Genomic DNA, 23997 nt, shown 5'->3' with positions numbered 1-23997 from the left:
CATAGATATACAGATACATAGATGTATATACATTGAGCCATGTGTAACCATGCATCCAAAACAATATGGCTGATATAATGTAGATTTCTCTTCTGATTGCATCTTTTTAAGTTTGACTTTGTCTAAGATCAGTGATTACTATCCCTACTTTTTTTTCCTAGCAAATTCTACTCCTGATCCTTATTGTAGTACTTCTGTATGTCTCTTATTCCTTGTTTCTGGTAACTTTTATAGTTCTACTTCCATCTTAACTTGTCTTGCTATTACCTAACTTTCCCAGTCCCATGGATCCCTCATTTATCTTCTCCTCTTACCCATTCCTTCTCTCTTACTCTTATTATCTACAAACCTTATTCCACTCTCTATTGTTTTTCTTCTAAGATGTTTCACATTCTGTTCCAGTTTTTCATTCTTTATATTTTATTTCCCAATTTCTTAAGCTTTACTGACTTTCTCTTGCCCAATTCTCAAAGATTTGCCCAATTTTCAAAGAATTATTTTCTTCTTTAAGGTTCTATCTCCTTTTCTAGTTTTTTAAAATAATCTTCTTGTTTTTCTTGGTGATTTTAATTTTTTTAGTTTTTCTTCAATCTCTCTCAATTGATTTTTAAATTCTTTTTTTGAGCTCTTCTATAAATTAAAAAAAAATGATCAGGGAGCCATTTAATGTTATTCTTTGGGGGTAAAACCAGGTGTTTTTATTATTAATGTGTGTTCTTCTGAAGATGAACCCTGGTCTTCCCTATTCCCATAGTAAATTTCTATGGTAGAGAGTTTCCTTCTTTGCTGGTTTATTTTATTTTATTTTTTAAACAAGAAGTATCAATGTAACCACCTAATCATGGGTTGGGAAAATATTGCCTCTATCTTCACTTCAGCCCTCCCTTCTGACTTGGAACCTCAAATCAACAGCTCCATCCTTTTGTAAGTGATTGTAGCCAGTAGCTTCCCCATCCCACTGTTTCTGAAGTTACTGGGTTTACTGATTCCTTCTAATCTGGGGCTATGTCTCTGCAATACATCTGGGCCTAGTATTTCTAATTAGCAGAGGTTACCTCAGTCTTCCTGGATTCAGATCCTGTACTCTGCACGCAGTCCCAAAGATGAAAGTAACTGAGCTTCCTCTTGAGGCTCTAGGTAACTCGACTAGCTCCTGGGGGTCTCCATTTTTTTGTGGAGCTAGCCTAGAGGTATTTGTATTTCATACTGGTAAATCTTCAGCATGGGAGCTTTCTTAAGGGTTTTCTTGGATTGTTCCAGGAGGACTTCTGTTCTGCCCAGCTCTTCTTTACTTTTCACTAGCCTTCGTTTGTCCCAGGGCACAAATTTCTTCTGTCTGTGGGAGAAATATAGATAGTTTGAAATTTACTGATCCATTTTACCATCTTCCCATAATCGTCCCCCTCATCTTAAATTTCTTGAGAATTTTTCTCACTTTTTTTAATAGAAGCAAATAAGCTTCTTAAAAAATGGTTTTGATGGTGAATGATGTAATTAAAAGAGGATTAGAAACCTCACTGATCTCCCAGATTTCTAATTTCCCCCTACATATATGCACATTTCTGCCTCCCCCATCCCTTCAGTTACATTGTATCAGTTTTGTGCACATACACACATATTTACATATACACATATGCATTCTTAGGCTAGATTATAAACTCTTTGGGAATAATGGTCAATTCACATTTGTCTGTAACTGTAGTGGATATTTAATAGATTATTATTGATTGACAGAGCTTTTTATATGGACATACATATATACATACACACATATGCATGCTTGTGTTTGTTGAGCAGTAACAATTACATTATGAATTATATTATAATTTTTATTCTTCCTCTTTTTTTTACTCCCTTTCCTCCTCATTCCCAAATTAAATTTGTATATTTATTTTTAAGATAACTTTTTAAATCTTTATTAATCCATTTTATGTAATTGAAATCTCAATCAGACTTTTGTTGCTAAATTCAGTTTTATCTCACAGAATATTACTACCAGACTATGAGTCAAACTGATGAATATTTGTAATATAAAGATATTATAATAGCTATGATTTAAGGTTATTAAAAAAGTAATTCAAATTTCTTTTTGCCTCCAATTTACAGTGCATCATTTTGCATTTATATGCCTATTACTTTGCTGTTTTTCTCAAATTACAAAGTTAAAGCTCCATTACAACATAGTTTTCCTTTTTTTTTTTTGAGTGTGTGCATTCTTTTATATTGTGCCACAAAATAAAGAGAGTATATGAAAGTTTAAAGATTGAAAGAAGGCCTACCTTTTTTTGCATCAAAACAAGTGTAAGAGCCTTTTAGAATTGAAAGTCATTTTATATATTAGGTATATTAATTTTTGGTGGATTATCCATTTCCTTTTCTGCTTCTCCATGTGATCTTGATTTAATTTTTAGCCAATTTGTTGCTTATAAGCATAAAGAGTGGGGAAGGAGAATAGGTGAAATTTAGATTTTTTAAAATTTTGCCAGGCTTCTAATAATTCTTACTATGAGGCTTAATGCAGTGGCAAAGGGGATGTTAAAGAATTTGCTAATAAAAAGTTTTATTATGTCCTGTGAAATTCATTTGATTCTGCCTTTTTCCTTTATACAAGAGCAAATGATTGAATATGGCTTGTGATTGAGATTTACAATTTGTGAGTAGTAAATAGTTGTTTGTTTCTTTAATTTCTCAACATGTATTGCTTGTTTCAAATGGGTACTTTAAGTTTATAAATAACTTAATATTCCTTGTTTTTAAAAAAAAATAAAAGAATTTTAATTTAAAAAATTGAAAGTATTGCTTTTGAAGAATGACTGGTGAATCCAACCTGATATGCGTATGTTTTAAAAATGTAATTATGGTAGTAATGTATTTGTCAGGTGCAGCAGGTATCCCAGAAGAATCAGTGCTGTTGAATGGCTGAGGCAATATGTGTTTAATTATCAGTCAGATGGTAAGAGATTCAAGTAGAAGATTTGCCCGGAGTCTTTTGGTGGCAGTATGTATTAGAAAGAGTATGCATTGATTTTCTTATAAACAACTAAGTATACTTAAGGGCAGAGAAGTGAAACAAAATCCTCAAAACAGTATGCTATTCATCTCTTTGTTTTTTTGCCTACAAACAAACTACTTTAATTGGATACCTCTGTGGTAAGACGTTTTTGTTTCTTTTTATGTCATGAAAGGATTTGTAACTTTGTCCTATTTTTCCTTCTGAATTTACTGTCTATAGCAGTCAGTTTTTGAACCCAATCTTTCATGACTTGGTATTGCTAGTAATTTATTTGTAAAATAGAGTGCTACCTGCCCTAGTTATCCAGCATATATCATTGTGAGGATTTAAGAAAAAATTTATGTAATGTTCTTTGTAAAGTGTTTTTCTATATATAAATGTCACTTTGGTTATCATATGTGTTTATATATTTATATTTATGCACCCAAGATATTTTCTCTCTCTCTCCATTGAGATGATAATATCTCTGATGATGAACCCATTTCCATTTTATTTTATCTTCCCTCACATTGCTTTGGATATGTGCATGTAAGAAATCAATATTTATTTGATTTTATTTTTTGTTTTAGGTTTTCAGTTGTTTTAATAGTCAGAATAGTGGCAGTTGTCTACAACATAAATTCCGTAGAGAAATATTTATTAGAAAATTCCTATAATCTATAGCATCAAATTCTCTTAGAGGATAAATTTAATGAATGTTTCAACTTTAAGTTAAATTTTTTTTTCTGTTACCCTGTTTACTCCCAATATTTAATAATAAGACCTTCCTTTAGAATAGCACAGTAAGCAAAGAAGTAAATATTTTTTCATGAACCTTGGAAGTAAGTGTGTAAATATTTAAACTGGATAGCCATCGCAAATCTTGCCACAAGTCTTCCAAGAATTCGGTATAAAACAGTTTTCTTCCTTTAAAAAAGAAAAATACTGATTGTTTAACATTTGCTAATAATTGATGAGAGAAGTAAGAGCAACAGGTGAAGTTAATGATTTCATATATACTTTGGGGTACTTTACAAATAAATAAGAACAAGATTTTTTAATTGTTCAAAAAATTAAGAATTATGTAAACACATTTCCCATATTGATTAATAATTAGGATGTTCTTGGTTGGTGGCTAAAGTTTCTTTAAATTTAAATATGTTCAGTATTTGAAATATATATGACAGTCTTTAAAGGAAAATTTTTTTTGACTACATCATTTTTATTATAGTAGTATGTAGGATATATTGGTCATCTTTTTCCATGAAGCTTTTGGCATTGTACTAAATATACCTGAGATATTATGAAACTATAATGTATTGTTTCCAATATGTAGATGCCACATATGACACTTTCATTTCAGGTTTTACTGTTGTAATTAGTAATTTTGTAATTATTTCTCTCTTGACCTATTGTTATCTCCTTGATAACATCTTTGATCTACTAGTTTTGCAAAATGTGGCCTTTGACAATATTATTGTCCTATTTTTAGTCCTGTTTTGTCAAACAGGCATCCATTTCATCTGGTTCAACTCTGGGTTTTAAAGCTCTTTCACATAATATTTTACTTCCCTAATCTCCCCTTGTACCTGTATTTCTTTCAATCAAAGCTGTTTAAAAACTCTTAGACATTAGTTTGATGTTCCCTTTTAAGCTTTTTATGAATGTAAAATTCAATCCCTTTCTGACTTCTTTTTGAATTGGTGCTTGCTGAAACAAGTAATTAAAAAATAATAGCCTCCTTTATTCAAACTTGTGCCTCCATCATCCTTTCTCAAATTGCTATGACAGAATTTCTCAGACTATTCATCTTAATCTTTCCAAAAATATCTATTTGCAACATATATAGATTAAAATTTATGACTTCAATCAGTTCTGCAGCTCAGGTCAAGAATTCTTGGCTAGTAGTGTGACTTTCATAAAGTCACTAACCTCTCTTAATGTTATTTTCCCAATTTGTAAAATGAAAAAATTGGGCTAATGTCTGAGGCTATTTCCAAAGTAATATAAAATTCTAAAATATAATTTAATTTTTCCTTAAAATTTTTTTATATTACTATACTTCATAGTCTTCACTAGTCAGCTAAATATAGACAAATTTGAAGATGGGACATATAGTATATATTATATATTAAAGTAATGATGTTATTTTGGTTTGGAAGGGGATGCTGCTTTTTTTTATGTAAGCAACAAAATTGATTATGAATTGATCTAATAAAACTAACTTTTTACATTTGGAAAAGCTACCTATTAATGCATTTGTTCACTGAAATGCATTCAAATGATTATCTTTTTGAAAAGAAAAACACTTAAATAGTTGTAGCAACATTAACTTACATTTCTATAGCGCATTAAGATTTAAAAAGCATTTTCTCCTTTTGAAAGTAGATAGTAATACAATTTGAATATTTTAGAAACTCAAAAGAAACATGCATTTTTAACTTGAGACTACTCATTTGGTCTAGTCCTATCATTTCATGGATGAAAATCAACTAATTTGGTTAGGGGTTTGGTTTTGTTTGTTTTTAGCGAACAAAACGTGAGATTTAAAATACTGAGTTTTGCTCTTACCTTAGCATGCACAATCACATTTATTCATAGAATGGAAAATAACTCAATTTAATTGAAGAAATCTTTATTAAGTGAAATCTCACCCAGCCCAGACACGGAAAGGATTGACAGATTCTGTATATTGTATATATAATAATATGGTATTTTTCTTCTTTAAAATAATAATGGTTCTCTCTGGGAGAAGGTTTCTCGGGGAGGTTTTCTGGAGGCAGCCTTAGTTGCTGTTGAAAGAAATAATCACCTCAAAACACAGCCAGGTGCTAAAAGTTCTGATCTTTTATTGTTTTCAATATAATCCGGTTAGTTTTCTTAGAGGCCTATCTCTCTGTTTGGTTCCAAGAGCTCCCTCCGAATGTCTCCAAATCCAAAGATTTGTCCTTCAGTCTCCAGCCAGCACCAACGTGGAAGATGCACTGAATTTCTCTTGCCTTCAAGAGAGGGCATGTGGGCTTCCTTCCAGAGGAGGAAGAACTACAATATACAGAATATACAATTGTATATATGGCTCACAGGGTATCAGATCCAAGATGGTCTGCAGTAGATGAGATCTGAGCAATTGGGCAGTGATGGAGAGTTTCTGCAGGCTTCTGGTAATCTTCAAGTCACTTCTTCAGCAGATGACTTTTTGGCAGCAGGGGCAGGTGAAGCTTTCCTCATACTGGTCCAGACAGTCTTTGCAAAAAGAATGACTACAAGGGACAGTCACTGGGTCAGTGAGATAGCGCTGGCAGATGGAGCAAGTGAGCTCTGCATTGAGGAACACCTATTATCTGTAGAGTCCTGTGCTACATTGTGACTGAATCTATGATTTCATTTAAATAGGGAACTCTAGTGAGGAATCACTTCTTACCAATGCATGTCAGCACCTTCTGTGCAACTTTAGTAAATGGTTCTTCACTGAGGACATGAGAGTGATATGAAATAAGTCTGGAAAGGCAGGCTCAGTCAGACTTGGCAATGCTTTGAATACCAAGTCACATCTTTATTTTTCTCTAGACTCTAATTATGACTCGGTACATTGTCCATCATGGCACAGGAGCTTCCTCACCATGCTGCTTCCTCTCCCACATTGGTTATACAATACTGGTCTTCCCTCTGTTTGGTTGATACCTTTCAGAATCAACATTTTGAGGAAAGTGTTCAGACCAGTCTGATCTGAATTACACTCTGAATTTTACCACTGATTCTTGACTTTATCTGCCACCACCCTCTAACCCTTTCCTCAACATAATAAAAGACAAGCTCCTTGAGGATAAGGGACTGTCTTTTTGCTTGCATTTATGTCCATAATGCTTGGCATTCACTATATGCTTGAGCATCTACACAAATAGAAGTTAAAATACTTAGTTTATACTAGTATTTTTGAGCATTACTTTAACTTAAATTATAAGTTGGGAAGAGGGAAAGTGGGTTTTGATTCTGATTCCCCTTCCTTTCTCCCTCTTAGTTCATATGAAGTAATTATAATACTTTGCATATTGTAGATTATGCATTAATATGCAAACAAGATATTAATACCCTGATACTCTTTTTAAACATGACTTCATCTTGAGTTAGAAAATATTGTCATTTGGAAAACAAACAATGATCTGTCTTTTATGAAGTTAAAGAGTTCCAGAAAGTCAAACAGTTCTAGTACCTTGTATATTGTAGTTCTTGCAATAGAAAAAGGAAAGAGAACTATCCCCTTCTCCAAAATGTTTCCCTCTTTGGACCACTGCCTCCTTAATTCATTCAGAATCCTAAATAGATCATCTTTGTATGGGGACAATTATTTGAAAAGCAAGAACTGTAGAGGGCAGAACTCTGAAATGATGTACTTGAATCAAGGACAACAGGGTGGTTATAATTAAGCACCTACTCAGTGTGAGATAGTGATTCTCTAAACATATACTTAATGTGATATGATGATGTAATGGTTGTACATGCGCAGTGTGTTGTGATATAATCTTTCTGAGGTATTTAAGGGAGTCTCAGACACAGAAGGCTCTCTCAGCCAAAGACACAGAAGAGTCTCAGGCACAAACACAGAGAAGATTTGGGATTCCATCTTTGACCAGCCTCATGGTGGTCCTCCTGCCTTCATCACTTCTCCACCTGAAGACCAAGGCCTGTCCAGAGAGCTTCCAGAAAGCTATCCCAGACATTACAAAGACCAATCATTATTCATTTCATTGGTATTGCTTTCTCATTCAGAGTCTTCATACTCACTAAAATTATTTGAAGGTGTTAATACTGTTAATACATTAATTTCTCATTCTCCTTCATTACATTCTGAGATTCTACTGCCACTTGTGAGGAGGAGAGAAACTATATCCTTCTTTTATGTTTGTAACTAACAGTTATTAAAAATTTTTAAATATAGTAAAACAGTAAGCCCCCTTTTTTTTTTTTTTACTTTAGAAAAAACAGTAATTTTACTCTGTCCTTAAAATTTGCTTTTCTTTTAAAGGTGGTAGAACTGATGGTTACATAAATCAGTCTTCTAGGGTGGCAGCACTTTGATATATTCATGGGCTTTTGTCATGTAGATTTTTGTTTTAAGCTTGGGGATTCTGAAAATTTTCCTAGTTTATTCAGGAGTGGTCAAATTTTGAAAAATTTATTTGCCTTTAATGAAGAAAAATATGTATAAATATATATAAAAAGATATAAACAGAAGGTAGTTTAAGAACAAGGCAGCTAGAGAGTTAGTAATCAATAAGATTTTTAGGTAGCAGGTGGTTCTCCAGCTGACCTTTGAAGGGAAACAGATAATATTTGTAAGAGGCATCTGTGAGAACAGGGAGTACATTCCTTATTAATTAATTCCCCAAAGATTTTTCATGATAAGTACCTTAAAATTGAGTTGTTTCTGATTATGTTTCTTTAGGTTACTTTATTCTGTTCCTTTTCTTCTGATATTAATATTGTTTTCATATATTTTAATGTGTGGTTTCTTCTTGATGATTTTAAATCAAGCTCCTTATATGCTGGACTATAACTTAATTTATTCTACATATCAATTAAATAAAAGCTAACCTTCCATGATAATTGGTTTATCTTCAAACACTTTTTTTTTTTTTTGCCAGTTGTTTGGCCATGGATTGAAGTAAATATAAAAAGATTCCTATCAGCATACCTTTTCTTAAGTGACTTACAGTGTAGTAGAAGAAATAAGACTTTTGTCAAAATAATACAAAGCAGTATTTAATGCTATAAGAATGATTTAAAATTGCTACAACAATTTTGAGAAGGGAGAAAGTTGTTGTGGAAGAAGGGATCAACTGGTATTCTACAATTTCTTTTTGTTAAATTACCTTGTTGTAGTTTTGTCAAGTAGTCTCAAGGGTTTTTTAAGTCGCTTAGTTTCTAGTTAATTATTACTGCCAGAGATATGGTAAATCCCTTAAGGTAGTTCCCTGGAAAGCTAAAATTAAAGACCATGATTACTTTGCACATCATAATAAATAGTGGACTTTTCTTTCCTAAAACGAAACAAATGGTAGAAGCTGAAAGATTCAGAATCAAACCTTGAAAATTACTGACCACAAAGTATCATGTATACTCCTGATTATGTAGTTGAAGCAGGTGTTTCAACCAGTGTGAAATCTTGGTTCATATGCAAAGCTAAATTGTTGTGCTTGATAAATACAGTTGCCATAGAAATCATTAAATTACTTCCTTGGTAGTTTAAACAGTTGATTTATATTAGCTGTTGACCTTGTGATAACTCATTTTAATGTGTTTGTGGTTCATTCTGGTCTTTTCCTAATTAGAGAGTTTAACTAAGGATGAGGGAAGAATCAGAAATGATGGGAAAGGTTGACTAGTTGAAAAGGCTTTCTATATATAGATGCCTTTCTCTAGGGAGGAAATACTGCATTTGACTGTGTGTTATGGGTGTTGGGTATGAGTTAGTCCATCATGATAACTAAAACTTGAGAAGGATATCAGCAACCATCTAGTCTACTATGTACACAGGGAATCTCCCTTCCTCTCTCCCTCCTCCGCCATACATACCATATCTGGGAAGTGATCATCCAGCCTCTACTTGTAGACTTCCAAGGAGAGGGAACTTGGCATCTCAGAGACAACCCATTCTTTTTTTTGACAGCTCTATTTATTAGGAAATTTGTCTTGATGTCAGTGAAATAAACATTTATTAAGTGCTTACTTAAGCACTGTTAGGCTCTAGAGATACAAAGATAGTTTCTGCTCTTAAGAAGCTCAAAGTTTAATGAGAGAAACAACATGAAAAGCAACTATATAAATATGGTATATATACATGACCAGTTGGGGTAATCTCATAAAGAAGACACTAAGATTAAGGAGGTCTTGGAAGGACATTTTGCAGAAGTTGGAACTTCGGCTGGAACTTAAAGGAAATTGAGGAAGCTATAGGCAGAGGGAGGGAGGAGTGTTGTAGGTATGGGGTATACCCCTTTCTAGGAATAGCCAGGAAGCCAGTGCTACCAGATCAAAGAGTGTGTGAAGGGGAGGAGTAAAGTATAACAAAACTAGAAAGAGATTAAACTAAAAAGGGTTTTAACAGCTAAAAGCGGATTTTGTAATTTAATTTAAGGGTAACAAAGAGCTACTGAATTTTATTGAATCAAATGTTAATTTGCTGCTGCATCTCTGGAGCTTCCACTCATTGTTGCAGGGTCTACCTGTATGGCCAAACAGAACAAATCTCCTTTATTACAGCATAACCTTTCAGCTCTTTAATTAGTTTCTTGAATTGGGGGGTCATGGCTGCCACATATCTGAATGGGAATGGTCACATACTTCACTGTACCCTTTTGGAAGGGGAAAAATTAGAGCAGTTGTCACAAGAAGAATGACATTTATATATTATTTTATTTTAAATGTTGCCTCTGTTTAAATGAAAGTTCTATGTAACAATGCAAATCATAAATGTTATTGTTACCATATAAGCCAAAGTCTCTTTGTCTTTGGAAAGAGAGGGATAATGTTACAAGGTGTAGGAATAGATTTTGATGTAAACTTATAACATGTCCTTGGCTTTCCTAATGCAGCCTTGTTGCTATTAGGGAGGTAATAAAGGGATGCTGAGTGAGTTCAGAGTTAGTGGGCACCAGTTTTTGGGTTTATGAGTTTGTTTTTTAAAGTTATTTTGCTTAATAAGTTGAAGGTAAAGTTGCTTTATCTTTGCACATTTTCTGTTTTATAAGAGGCTTGAGATATCTGAAGAATCATTGTTACATCTTCTTGCTCACATGACTGCAAGTTCAACAAGTATTTATTAATAAACACTTTCTTTGTGCCAGGTTGTGGGAGTGAAGAATAAAAAGTTTTGTTTTAGATATATTGCATTAGACAGAGGGGAGATTTTGGGGAAAGGAGAATGAATTATGTTTTGGACATGGCTGTTTACCATCTTTAAATAATTTTCTTCAGTTTTTTACCTTTTCTACACTTTCCTGAAAGAAAATATCCAAAAAGTACTTTACTTTAGAAAAAATATTTAATCCATTATCTGGCATTTATTAAGGAGTTATTATATGTGGAAATATGTTCAGAAGAATTGTACATATTTACCCTCTATTAGATTGCTTGCTATATAGATGTGGGGGGAGATGGGAAGGAAAGGAGAAAAATTTGGACTATGAGGCTTTGAAGGGGTGAATGTTGAAAATTATCTTTACATGTATTTTGAAAAGTAAAAAGCTACTCTTATATAAGAAAGAAAATTATTTTTACCTGTAATTGAAAAAAAATATTAAGTGTAAAAAAACCCCGAAGTTATTATAGACCAACTCCTCTTCTTTCATGAAGCTTAGAGGGGAAGGAGAAAGGAAGATGGGAAAATAGCAAACAAACTACTATGGAAGAGACTGCATTATCTGCTTTGTCACCTCATCCTAAGGACTTTTTCATCTGATTTGCAGTAGAACCTTTTGCATATATTGTCTCCTGTTAAGATGTGAACTTCTTGAGAGCCCTTATCTTTCTATATGTCTATCACTTAGCATTGCTTTGCACATAGTAAGTCTTGAGTTTAAAAAAAAGTTTTATGTGCTTCCACATAAGAATTCCTCTCTTCATTTTTTGAATTTCCAAACATGTCACATGTGAGATGTATTTCAAACATTATTTGTGAGCATTAAATAAAAGTTTTCTCAAATTCTCAACTATTGTTATTCTGTTACAAAATTTCCATTTGGGAAATTTATGTATTAATAGTTAATTATTATTAACACAATGACTTTGTGGAAAATGAAAAACCTCAGAATTTATTTTTAGATTTAGTATTACAATTAGTTTATAACTTGGTTTCTAGTAAAATAAAGTGAATCTAGTTCTTAAACAATCCATGAAAATTTTTTTATCTTTTTTAATAAATATGTTTGTTGATATATTTTTAAATGTCACCTGCATTTATTTCTGTATCTTCCTTCCAACTATTGTACTTTGATTATTTGAAATAGTATTTTCAGCTTTAATAGTTATTCAAAGCAAATAAATAGTCTGGTGTTTAAAAATTGAAAAATTGTGTGTGAGAAAACAAAAGTTGCTTTAATTATATTCGGTGTCCATAAGAGTTTGTTGTTACAACTTTAGTCATTTCTTAGTTTTTGTTTATATTTCATCCCTGTTATTTTAAAAAAATTTGCTTTATTTCCTGTGACATTAGAAAGTAACTTACAGTCATTGAAAGGTTTTCTATATGGTATATTATTTTCTAAATATCACCCATTCTTTTCTCCAATTCAACCTGGACTCCATATATTTTATTGTTAGTATTTTTCCCTCTGGAAATGTAGACTGTTGAAACAGTGTAAATGACGATTTGCCAATTTGCATTACATTTCTGTTAGTAATCAACTTCACATCATTTGTACTTTTCTTCCAACTTTACTTTGTATTTTTTTAAAATGTGTTTTGAATATGCCTTCACATATATATATACATGCCTCCTCCATCAGAAACTTCCTTTATAATAGGAACTGTTTTGTCAGCATTTGGTATGGTACCTTGGTATTAGGTACTTGATAAATGTTTGCTGTTTGAATCAGTTAGGTACATTTATCATATAGCAGTAGTTGACAAGGAGCTTTAAAATAGTTGATTTCCATAAAGGGCTTTACATTCTAGCATGTCATACTTGGTAGAGAATTGGGCCTAGAATTTGGAAGACCTGGTTGGGTTCAGTTCTGCCTTTGATACCAAGCTGGTTATGTCTTATAGCAGGGCTTCTTAAACTTTTTCCACTCATGACTCCTTTTTCTTTGAATCTTATGTGTATAAAATATATATGGAATCCTAAGCATATAGGTATGTAAAACAGGTATGCAAAACTAAACATTTATTGATGATCATAATTTTGTAGCCTCATGTTTATTTGCTTGATGCCATGTGGAATCATGACCCACAATTTAAAAAACTTTGTCTTAGAGCAAGTCATTTAACTTCTCAGTTCTTCCACACATTGTACTAAGAAATAATCTTGGAGAGAATTTCCTTTCTCTTTTACCATTTCACTAAGTATTTTTAAAGGGATTTTTTTTTCAGATAATTTCTGTTTTCTTTTCCAAATGCTCTTGTAAAGTTCTCATTTCCTTTCCCCATTTTTCTTCTCTACTCTTTTAAGGTCCTTTTTTAATTCTTCCAAGAGAGCTTTGTGAGATGGGAACCAATTCATATCACTCTTTGGGGCTTCTGGAGATGATGTGCTTCCTCAAGATTTTAAATCTATTCTTTTTCTCCATAAAAGTTATATATGGAAGGCAACTAGGTGGCGCAGTGGATAGAGCACCAGCCCTGAAGTCAGAAGGACCTGAATCTGGTCCCGACACTTAACACTACTACCTGTGTGACCCTGGGAAAGTCACTTACCCCAATTGCCTTGGGGGGAGGGGAAAACTATGGTCAGAGGTTTTGTTGTTGTTGTTGTTTTTGCTTTTTTTGCTCTTTTTTAAAAAAAAAGGTTGAGGTCTGCTTTTAGGGCAAAGGGGAGATTGAGATTGACCAAGCTTCCTCTATAGGCAACAGTGGCTCTCTGGGTTGGTGCTGAATAACTTCTGGTGCTGGGTGGGCATGGCCAGGACCTGCATTATTCTGGGGTTTGGAGTCTCAATATTTATCTTCTGTAATTGTGTTGGATGTCTTGCAGTTATTCTGCTGATCTACTGGTTTGCAACCAAGACAGTGTAGCCAACGCTGTAATAGATTCCTCTGGTTATATTCCCAGGCTCTTGCGATGCCACACTGCCCTGGATCCCTGTGCTCCCCTGCACTCACCCTCTCCCTCCATGCACAATTGAAACAGACCTTTTCTGAAGTTGTTCCAAAATACCTTCTGTTGGAAATTTGTTACACTCCAAATGTTTGTGGGTTCTGTCATTCCAAAACCAGTTCAGAGACTTGATTTGGTGTTGATTTGAGTGTCTCTTCTCTGCCATCTTGACTCTACCCCTGAAAATTTCCTTTCTCACTGGGAATTTATAATACTTAAGAAATCACAGGTCTGGTCCAAAAAGCCAGTAACTATTTGTGAAGTCAGCAATTGTTTTTCAGATGAAAAAACTGAAATTCAGAAAGGTCTTTTTTTTCGCTCGTTGTCATGTAATTAGTAAATGTCAGTACCATGATTTGATTTCAGACCTCTCATTGTTTTCAGTTTATTACATCTTTAAAATTTTTACTAACTTATTATGTGAAACTGTACTGTGAGTAATTCTTTGGTACTACTGCAATCTGAGCAGCAGATTTGAGTCTTCCTTTTTGTTGCTGGGTCTGGGTTTCAAATACCATTCATTTAGCAAGTAATAAGCACTCACTGGAAATAATCCTAGATGAGCTGCACTGGTACAAGTAAAACTATCGTAAAGGCATTTTAATGCCTTTATTTTGTAGGGCCACCATATGGGGATGTTAGTCTAAGAAAGTAGATCCTTTTCTTTGCAAATGACAAATTCTGCTCTCTGGTTTCTAAAGCTGTGAGGGTTTTCTATTGTTGAAATAGAAAGGAAATTTTGAGAATATCGGGGCTTTTTAACATTTAGGAATTAAAATATGACAATTTATGGCAGAAATATTTCCCTTTTAATAAATTCTGTTTCCTGATATTTACAGTAACCCCATGAGGCAAGTAGCAAAAATGTGACACTAATTCAGAGGGACTAAGTGACATGTTAGGACACCATAGCTAGTATATAGCAGACCTGAGGTCAGAACCCAGATTTTCTGATGCCATGTACAGAGTTCTTTACTTGTTCTGAGGTATTACTTTAACTCCCTCATTTTATAGACATTTGAGGGTCACAGAGGTCACAGCTAGATGTGAGTCTGCAAGTGTAGGCATGGAATAGGAAACAAAGATATTATTAGAGGCAATGAGAAAAAGAACAATAAATTGACCAACGTTAAAATGATAAAAGAATAAACCAAACAAACTAAGCATGGAAAAACTGGAAAAGTTGAGACTGAGGATAAATTTAACAGTGTGCATTCAGATGATTGAGGCTCAAATCCATTATTCCAGGTATGGAAATGGCTCTGGGCTTTCATTTGGCTCAGTTGCAAGAAGTGGGGTTAGGAGGTCTCTATCCAAGGTACTTTTGAACAAGGCTTCTTGCTTCTGAGACCTGATCCCATCAAGAAAAACAGCCTTTCTAAAGAGTGCTAGTGGAGATACTAGATAAAGAAGCCTGACAATATAGGAGCAGATACATATGTGGTAGCCTTTTTGAGCCAATCTAAATCATGGCTGCTTCTGTAGTCAACAGCCTAGTATAATAGAAAAGGCTATAGATTTGGTACGTGAAGACTTGGGCCTGAGGTAGTAGAAGAAAGGGAAGATGCTGGATTTGGATAAGAACACCCTGGTCTTAGATTTAGTTCCTTAATATTTATTCTTATGTGATCTTGGGCAAGTCACTTAAAACCTCCAGACCAGTTCTTTATCTGTAAAATAGGGGCTCTTGAGGTCCCCTCCATATCTAAATTGCTGTTCCTATTAGCTTCTTTGTGATTAATCAAGTCATTCCACTTTTTTGTACCTTACTTGCCTCATCATGAAATGAGAATATTTAATCTATATGACTTCAGAGCTGGAAGAGCTCTGATTCACAGCTGTTTTATTTTTGTTCTGAATTTGATGGTCCTATGGATTTGGTTTGATTCAGCATAGACTGATGAAGCAACATCTATGTGTAAACTCCTCTACTAGGCATTAGGAATACAAAAATAAAATCTAAAGCAATCCTTATTTCCAGAAACTTATATTCTAGGGTCACAAATCATTGTATGTAGATAAGTACAAAAAATATGCAAAATTATCAAAAATATATCAGGAAGAATAGTACACAACATTTGAAGGGCCTATGACAGGAAATAGTACTTGAACTGATATCTGTTGTTTTTGTGTTTAAGGAAACAAAGAATCCTAAGACAGAAGTTAACTGCTATTTGACTAGTTTAACTGAGAGCGTGAATAAAAATGTAGAAATGAAATAAGACTAGAAGATAGGAGCCATATTTTGATGGGTTTAAAGGCTGGGCACAGCATTTTATATTTTATCCCATATGCTAAGCCTCTGAAGATTTTTGAGCAAGGAAAAGATATAGTCAGATTAAATGTTAGCAATTACAATTTGGCAATGGTGTCAAGTATGTATTGAAAAGTAGAAAGATAAGAGGAAGGGTTACTTGAAAAATTGTTGCAATAGTTCTAGTTCGAGGTGATTAAGACCTAAACTTGGCTAGTAATATGTGAATGGGAAATGGGGAGGGGGAGAGGGAAAGGAATTGATATGAGCTGAATGGGAAGGTGCCATCTGGGGAAATCCATAAAGGAGGCAAAAGCTGACCATTTCAGATGTGATCTAGAACACAGGTTAAGGATCTATTTGAGGCAGAATGCAGAATGCTGGGGTCCTATAAAAGGTCTTCCTAAAGAGCAACAAGACTACAGATAGAGAAGCTAGATCCTATGCTCATAGCTCTCTGGGAAGATAGTGTAATGAGATAAGCTGCAAGCCTAGAATCTTAGGGAAATATATATTTAGGATTTATATTATGGATTATGAGCCTGTAAAAGATACTGAGAAAGATTGGTCACATAGATAGGATGGGGACCAGGAGAAAGTATTTTATATATGTATAATCTAGAAGGGAAATATACATAATCTAGTAGAGAAATATTTCTTTTGTGTTGGAAACTGTATATTTGTAACAAGATTTCGGCTAAGGAAAAAAAATTAAGATGAGCAAATTGGCATTTTTATAATACTACAGATGGTGCCTTCAGTGTGACATTAACACAAATTTAGATGCTGATTCTGAGACATCAATCATAGGACAGGCACTAAGCATTTAATTGGAAATTTCACTTGAGAGAAAGCTTATTCCAGAGCAAGTAGAAACAATGGATTGTACTGCCCTTACAGTCTTGTATAACTCTCCTGTTGACCTACTTGATCAAAACACAAGTGCTTCTCCCTTCTTTGATATTCCTTTTCTTTTCTGAAATAGGCATATTATGATGATTGTGTGAGAGGTTAACTCAAGCTCCCTTTGTGGCCTAGATTTCTTTTTCAGCTAACATGACTACTTTTGTTTTGTTTTTTGAAAAAAAATATTAGTTTATTAAATATTAAATATATTAAATATAATGGTTAAATAATAAATATTATTAGATATATATTGAATTTGACAGTTCATTTGGGCAAAGAAAAGGGGTCAACAAGTGGAGTTATTATTTCTTGTGGTTTTGTGGTGCATATGTGAAGAAAAAAACAGCCTTTTGTGAGGTAGATACAGAATAAAACAAACTTCATTTAGGTTGAACATCATTATCTAGTAGCCTCCCTTATTTATCAATCTCAAAAAGAAGGAAATAAAGACAAATTAAAATAGATGTCAGAAAATTTCAGTTCTACATCAGATTAAAAATGATAGCTATTCAGGATAGCAACTAGAAGTAAAAGATTAAGTTTTAATCTGGATCGATTTGGAGAAAACAAAAGTTTAACAAAGACAAAAAGTATAAAACTAAAATTATCTACAAAAACAAAGCACTATTTGGCTTATAGGGAAACAACCCAATTAGTCACAGCTGGCCCAAAGGGCCTTATTGTCTTATAGCATTCTGTAGTAATCTTTGTTCATAATGTGATCATCTTCCATCATTAAGAAAAGAATGTTATATCCAATATCCTTGATTTAAGAATGTTGTAATATATGTAATGCATCTTAGAATTTGCATGAAGTCTTAGAATTAGAGAGCTGAAGGAGGAGGCCTGAGAAAATATTTAGTTCAGTAAAATGAGGTCTAAAAATGTTTAAGTACATGCCCAGAGCTACGGAGCATATTATTAGATGAATTGAAGCCAGAATAGAACCCAAGTTTTCCCAAGTGTCTATTTATTCTTTCTTATGTCATTAAGCCTCCCATAAAATTTTAAACAAGAAAAAAAACAAAAAACCTGTTTAGATTCTTAAAACAGTAGAACTTAGCTTTTTGAAAAATCTGAGTCCCTTCCAACTCATGGTTTGACTTTGTAGTCTTGGTCATCATTGGTGTTTTGGCCACTTGCTAGGGACATACTTTGACTAGCATTTTGTTTCTCTACTCCATATTTCAGGAATAGACTATTAATAATTAGGATATGTACATTGTGTCTAGTCAGAAGACTTTTAAATGCCTGATAGTATATGTTTTTAAAATTTATCCTGGAGGTAATACAGTTGCATTAAAGATTTTTGACTTAAAAGGAAATGGAGAATCTTTTTAAACAAGCTTTAATGTCTTTTAAAAAAGATGTTAGCTTTTTTGATTATCACATTACATAATTCTTTCATTGAACTTGAAGTAAACTAAAGTTCAGTTTTATTTCTGAATTCAGTTATGAAATGCTTTCCCTTTGAACTGTGACCATAACTCATGATTGAAGCCTTTATCTCAATTGTCATAGTTTGTCACAAAGATGCCTATTTTCTACTGTTGGGATATTAAGTTGTTTCAGGAATATCTGATACTGAATTTGCAGGAGCCACATGCCATTGCTCATATTTCTTCTTTTCTATATTATGTCTTATCTCCCAAGCATTATTAGATCCATTAAAAGACCACAAATGATCCCTGGGAAACACATATTCCTGACTATCTTCCCTATAGGTATAACAGTAAGAAGGTATATATTACAGTTCAAGAGAAAATAGGAGGGAAAAACCCTTATTTAAAAAAAAAAAAATACCTGATATGCTGCAAACTACTTGAAATCTTTTCTGCCAACCATTTCCCCATTTCCAGAAGAGTCATCTGTATCTAACCCAGGTTTATTAGCACTAAAGGTAATAATTCAATGCTGACTTAAATACTTGGTTCTGCTTTTCTTTTTATGCATGGTATCTTTTGTTCTTTGTCATTGAGCAACCCCAGTCCTCACTTTTGTTCCTACATCAAATAGACTTAACAATGCAGACAGCAAATAATCAGGAATGTAATAATCTCCATGAATTTTATTTAGAGATGCTCAGTGTTCTTTTTTAAATAGCTTTTTATTTACAAGACATATGCATGAGTAATTTTTCAGCATTGACTTTTGTTCCAATTTTTCCCCTCCTTCCCTCCATCCCCTCCCCCAGATGGCAGGTTGACCAGTATATGTTAAATATGTTAAAGTATAAGTTAAATACAATATATGTATACATATCCATACACTTGTTTTGCTGTACAAAAAGAATCAGACTTTGAAATAGTGTACTATTAGCCTGTGAAGAAAATAAAAAATTCACGTGCACAAAAATAGTGGGATTGGGAATTCTATGTAGTGGTTCATAGTCATCTTCCAGAGTTCTTTCGCTGGGTGTAGCTGGTTCAATTCATTACTGCTCTATTCGAACTGATTTGGTTCATTTCATTGCTGAAGAGGGCCACGTCCATCAGAATTGATCATTTGATAGTATTATTGTTGAAGTATATAATGATCTCCTGGGCTTGCTCATTTCACTCAGCATCAGTTCATGTAAGTCTCTCCAGGTCTTTCTGAAATCATCCTGATGGTCATTTCTTACTGAACAATAATATTCCATAATATTCATATACCACAATTTATTCAGCCATTCTCCAATTGATGGGCATCCAATCTTTCCAGTTTCTGGCCACTACAAAAAGGGCTGCCACAAACATTTTTGCACATACAGGTCCCTTTCCTTTCTTTAAAATCTCTTTGGGATATAAGCCCAGTAGTAACACTACTGGATCAAAGGGTATGCACAGTTTGATAACTTTTGCTGCTCAATGTTCTTAAAAGAAAACATCCTGTTATCTTATTTTCCATCTGTTAAGTGAGAATGCTAATAGCTGCCTCATGTAATTTATGAAAGGAGTTTAATTGAAACAGTAATTAGTTGAAGACAGCTCTTAAAGAATCTCAGAGTAATTTGATTACCTAAAAAAAAAAAAATCAAAGGCAAAAGACAAGATATTTCTCAAGAAAATTTCCCAGGTTAGCACTCGAGGACATACTAGGTTGAAAGAATCCATCAGATTATATGCAAGTATATGTAGAGCTTACAAATGTAGTCTGTTCTAAACATGATGTGGTTAAGCAAAAATCACAAGGGAAAGCATTTCAGGAATAAGGGACAGCCAGTGAAAAGTATAGCAGAGAGAAGAGATAAGTGTCCTATGACAGAAACAACAGGAAGATTAGAAGTATGCTTTCTAAAGTACTTGGACGGGGGTATTATGTAATAGAATTAGAAAGATAGGATAGGACTAATTTGAAATACTACAATGAGGAATGTATAATTGATACTAAAGGCAGTGGGATAACCAGAGGTTATTAAACCAGTCTTACAGTTCTGTTTGTTCATTGCACAAAACTACCATCAATTCCTGCCCCTTCTTCACTTTACATGTAAACATTAATTCCACATTAACAGTTGCTCAGTTTTATCATTTTGTTTCCATAATATGACTCATCAGTATTATTTTGTACTTAAATAGCCACATGATAAAAGCAATCAGCTTTTCACCTAATTTACTGTTTTAGTCTTCTAATTTATCTCCCTACATCATATATACACACACTCTTTAATTGATTTTCTACATAGCTTCCAAAGGATATTTGTAAAGCCTCTTCCTCCTCTATATAAACTCTAATAGGTCACTTGAATTCAAATCTGGCCTGACACTAGTTAAATGTGTAACCCTGGGCAAGTCACTTAATTCTCTTTGTTTCAGTTTTCTCATCTGTAAAATAAGCTTCAGAAGAAAATGGCAAACCACTTTAGGATCTTTGCCAGTAAAACTAAAAAAGTGGCCATGAAGAATCTGACACAATTGAAAAATGAACAAAGGCCCTTTTAATTTCTGGGATTAAATACTAATACACTAATATACCAAGACAAGTTTAAATTGCTTCACTTAAAATGAATGAAGCATTTATTAAGCTCTTAATATGTGCAGAGCACCATGGATATTGATAGGTAGAAACACACATTTATTCATACATAAATACTTAAAAAGGAGATAGTCCCTGTTCTCAAGGAATTCACATTCTAATGGGGTAGACAATATATATGGAAGGTTTCAGCTTCAAGTCAAATAGAAAGGTCCTGTTGTCTTGAGGCTGTAATGGCAAAACAGTTGGTAGCTCTTCCTCTAATGTCATTTCCATTTATCAAATCAGTTTCTTTTGTTGAACTATTTGACAGTGACAAGAACCTTTTCTGGGTCTTCAAAATATATGGCAGCCCCTGCAGAAGTAGTTACCAAGATGCATCTCCATAGATGTTGCTTCCCAGGATGATGTTGGAGGGTACTTTTGTAGATTCGTTACTGTTCCAAAGAATTTTGGGTTCGAGGTTCTGGGCTGTCCCCTTTAGAATTTGGTGGTTTGACTTGTTTGGCCACATACTCTGTCATCATCTCATTGTGCTTTGCTGCTTCAGATAATCTGGTTTACCTACCTTGTGTTATAGTGATTGGTTGAGACTTGGTGATGATGACTGGTACCTCTTTCATAGGAGCCACTTGCCTGCATGATGGTTATGAGAATTGGGCTTGGAAATCAGTGATCTGGAGGTGCTATCACTTTATGGGCTCTTGTGCTTATTTATCTGTTGGTGGCAGTTGGTCAGTAGTTGTTGCTGTTGATACAGCAGAAGATGGGCCCCCTTTTTACAATTATTTTTCATTTAGTGGTAGCTGAGAGGACTGGGCTACAAGCAGGTGTATTGCTTTGGGGGACATAGTGCTCTTCAGTTCAGAACCTTGGACCATCTCCATTAGAGTCTGAGGGAGATGATGATCAAGATGGTGAAATTTTGGCTTCTCTAATAAATGTTGCCTCTTGTTTCTTCCTCAGTGTGCCTTGTTCCTTCAATAGCATTTAGTTGCATGCCATATCTTATTTTTATTTTTTCTTCTGAGTTGATACTGATTTTGGTCTGACTCTGCTTAGAAAAATAGTTTGGAAAGAACTATCATATTGGAAATGTGTAATTTCCTTTCTGTTAAAATATAATTGGTTTTATTTTTATGATGCTGTTTGATGTTTTTATTTGATGTAATATATCTTGACTGTCTTCTCTTTGCCTTTCTTGGTTTTTATTCCTGAATTTTCCTTTTTTTCCTTTTTTTTTTTTTTTTTTTACTGTCCTCTTATGTAGCCTGTTTATATGAAATAAAAATTAAAGTATATGTCATTTTAAGATAGAGAGTAATATACCAAGTTCTTTTAATTTTCGCAAATAGTCTGTCACCATAACAGATATCGTTTTACAAATTTGAGTTATTTTCAAAGCTATCTTTTTTCTTATCTTAAAGTGCTTACCTTGAACACTGCAATACAAGATTACTGAATATCCTAAGAAATATTTTTACTGTCCTTGAATATAATGATAAAACTAATAACATAAATTACCCTTTTCCTTGCCTCTTCAAAGAGTACCTTTTAGACATTTTTTTATGTAACTTTATACAACTTTGTTTTATAGTTTCCTTTCATTTATAACTAGATTTTTTTATAGTGACATGATTTGTCCATTTTTTAGTTGCTGGACAGCGATCTGAAATTTAGAATACTACCAGTTCCATTTAAGGTTTATAGAAAGTCTGATAACTGTTGTTCTAAGTAGTATCTGTTTCATTTTAAAAGCAGACATGTATATTGTGGGTGGGTGTACTGTTTTATGTTTTTTTTGTTTCACAGGTTGTCATGAGCCAATAAGCCATCATCAAATGGTCAGTCTATTATTGGTGAACTTCTCCATGTTTAATTTATTTGGACAATTATTTAATGTCCTCAGAAAGCAGACATAAATTTTTTTGTCACAATCAAACTCAAAGCCTTTTTAGTATCTTACAATCTGGATGTAACGTAGATGATCTTGTATTTTACTTTGAGAATTCAAGGTTACCACTGTGCCACAGTGAGGCATTGGAATAGGTGCTTTGTTCAGGTTCCATCATGTATTATATGTTTGTTTTTCCTTTCTGTTCAGGCATTGTGATAATTATTTTCTAATATAATTGATTTTTAGAGAGTAGTTTGCTTAACATGGCTTAATTTTTAAAGTGTGTTAATTTCAGAGAAATACAGATATTAATTTCCTTTTTTTGACAAATGGAGCAAGAAAGACATAAGTTATTTGGTTCGTCCAGTTAGCTGGTGGCAGAGTTAGTCTTTGAATCTAGGACTTCTGATTCCAATGTTCTTGTGTAGCATACTATAATACTTATTGTAATTCTAATCTATTCAGTGAACAGTTGATGTTTTTTAATAGACTTCAGTTACATTTACCAAGCAATTTTACATTATTTGGTTAGCATTTTCTACTAGTTTCTTTATTGTCTTTTTTTGGTTAGGTATGAAATAGCTCAACATGAGTGGCCTCGGAGACAGCTCGACAGACCCTTCCAACCCAGATTCACACAAGAGAAAAGGATCACCATGTGACACATTGGCATCAAGGTAGGAACTTTCAAATTTTGACATGTTGTTTTTACATGGCCTGCATTTCCCAATGAACTCCTATCTCCCAGAGAGCCTTTCCTTACAAAAACAAAGATGAACGAGGAAAAAAGACAGCTTAGCAATACCAATCAACCTGAAAAAAGTCTGATGTTATATGTAATATTTCTTATCTATAGTGACATCGGTTATGCATAGAACATTCTACTTAGTGTATTTTTTGAATTATCTGTTTTATCATTTTTATTACTGTTTTATTTCTCAAATTAGTTGATTTCCCAAGCATAATTATAAATTATTACTACTCACACATGGTAGAGTAGAAAATATATTGAATTTTGGAGTCAGAAGCAATATGTGTTCAGATCTTGACTCTTAAGAGTTAGTAGCTACATGACCATTAGAAAGTAAATTGGAAAGTAAATTTGTTTTTTTAATCTATCAAATAGAAGCAGCAATATAGGAAGTACCTACTTATTCTATAATGTTTTTGTGAGAATC

General features: G+C 33.4%; 1 protein-coding gene across 10 annotated transcripts in view; it reads left to right on the top strand.

The window, feature by feature from the left end:
* NCOA1 (nuclear receptor coactivator 1) overlaps positions 1 to 23997 on the top strand; it is a 202818-nt gene that overhangs the window by 86599 nt on the left and 92222 nt on the right. For all 10 annotated transcript variants that reach the window (XM_051976364.1, XM_051976360.1, XM_051976366.1 and 7 more), the window contains one exon: positions 23391 to 23496. In XM_051976364.1, the coding sequence (XP_051832324.1) occupies positions 23408 to 23496 (89 nt within the window). In that variant the 5' untranslated portion in view covers positions 23391 to 23407. The remainder of the gene's footprint in view (positions 1 to 23390; positions 23497 to 23997) is intronic.

Source organism: Antechinus flavipes, chromosome 2, assembly GCF_016432865.1.
Source record: "Antechinus flavipes isolate AdamAnt ecotype Samford, QLD, Australia chromosome 2, AdamAnt_v2, whole genome shotgun sequence".
NCBI lineage: Eukaryota > Metazoa > Chordata > Mammalia > Dasyuromorphia > Dasyuridae > Antechinus > Antechinus flavipes.
Note: the sequence above shows the minus strand (reverse complement) of the source record. Positions and strands in the feature narration are given on the sequence as shown.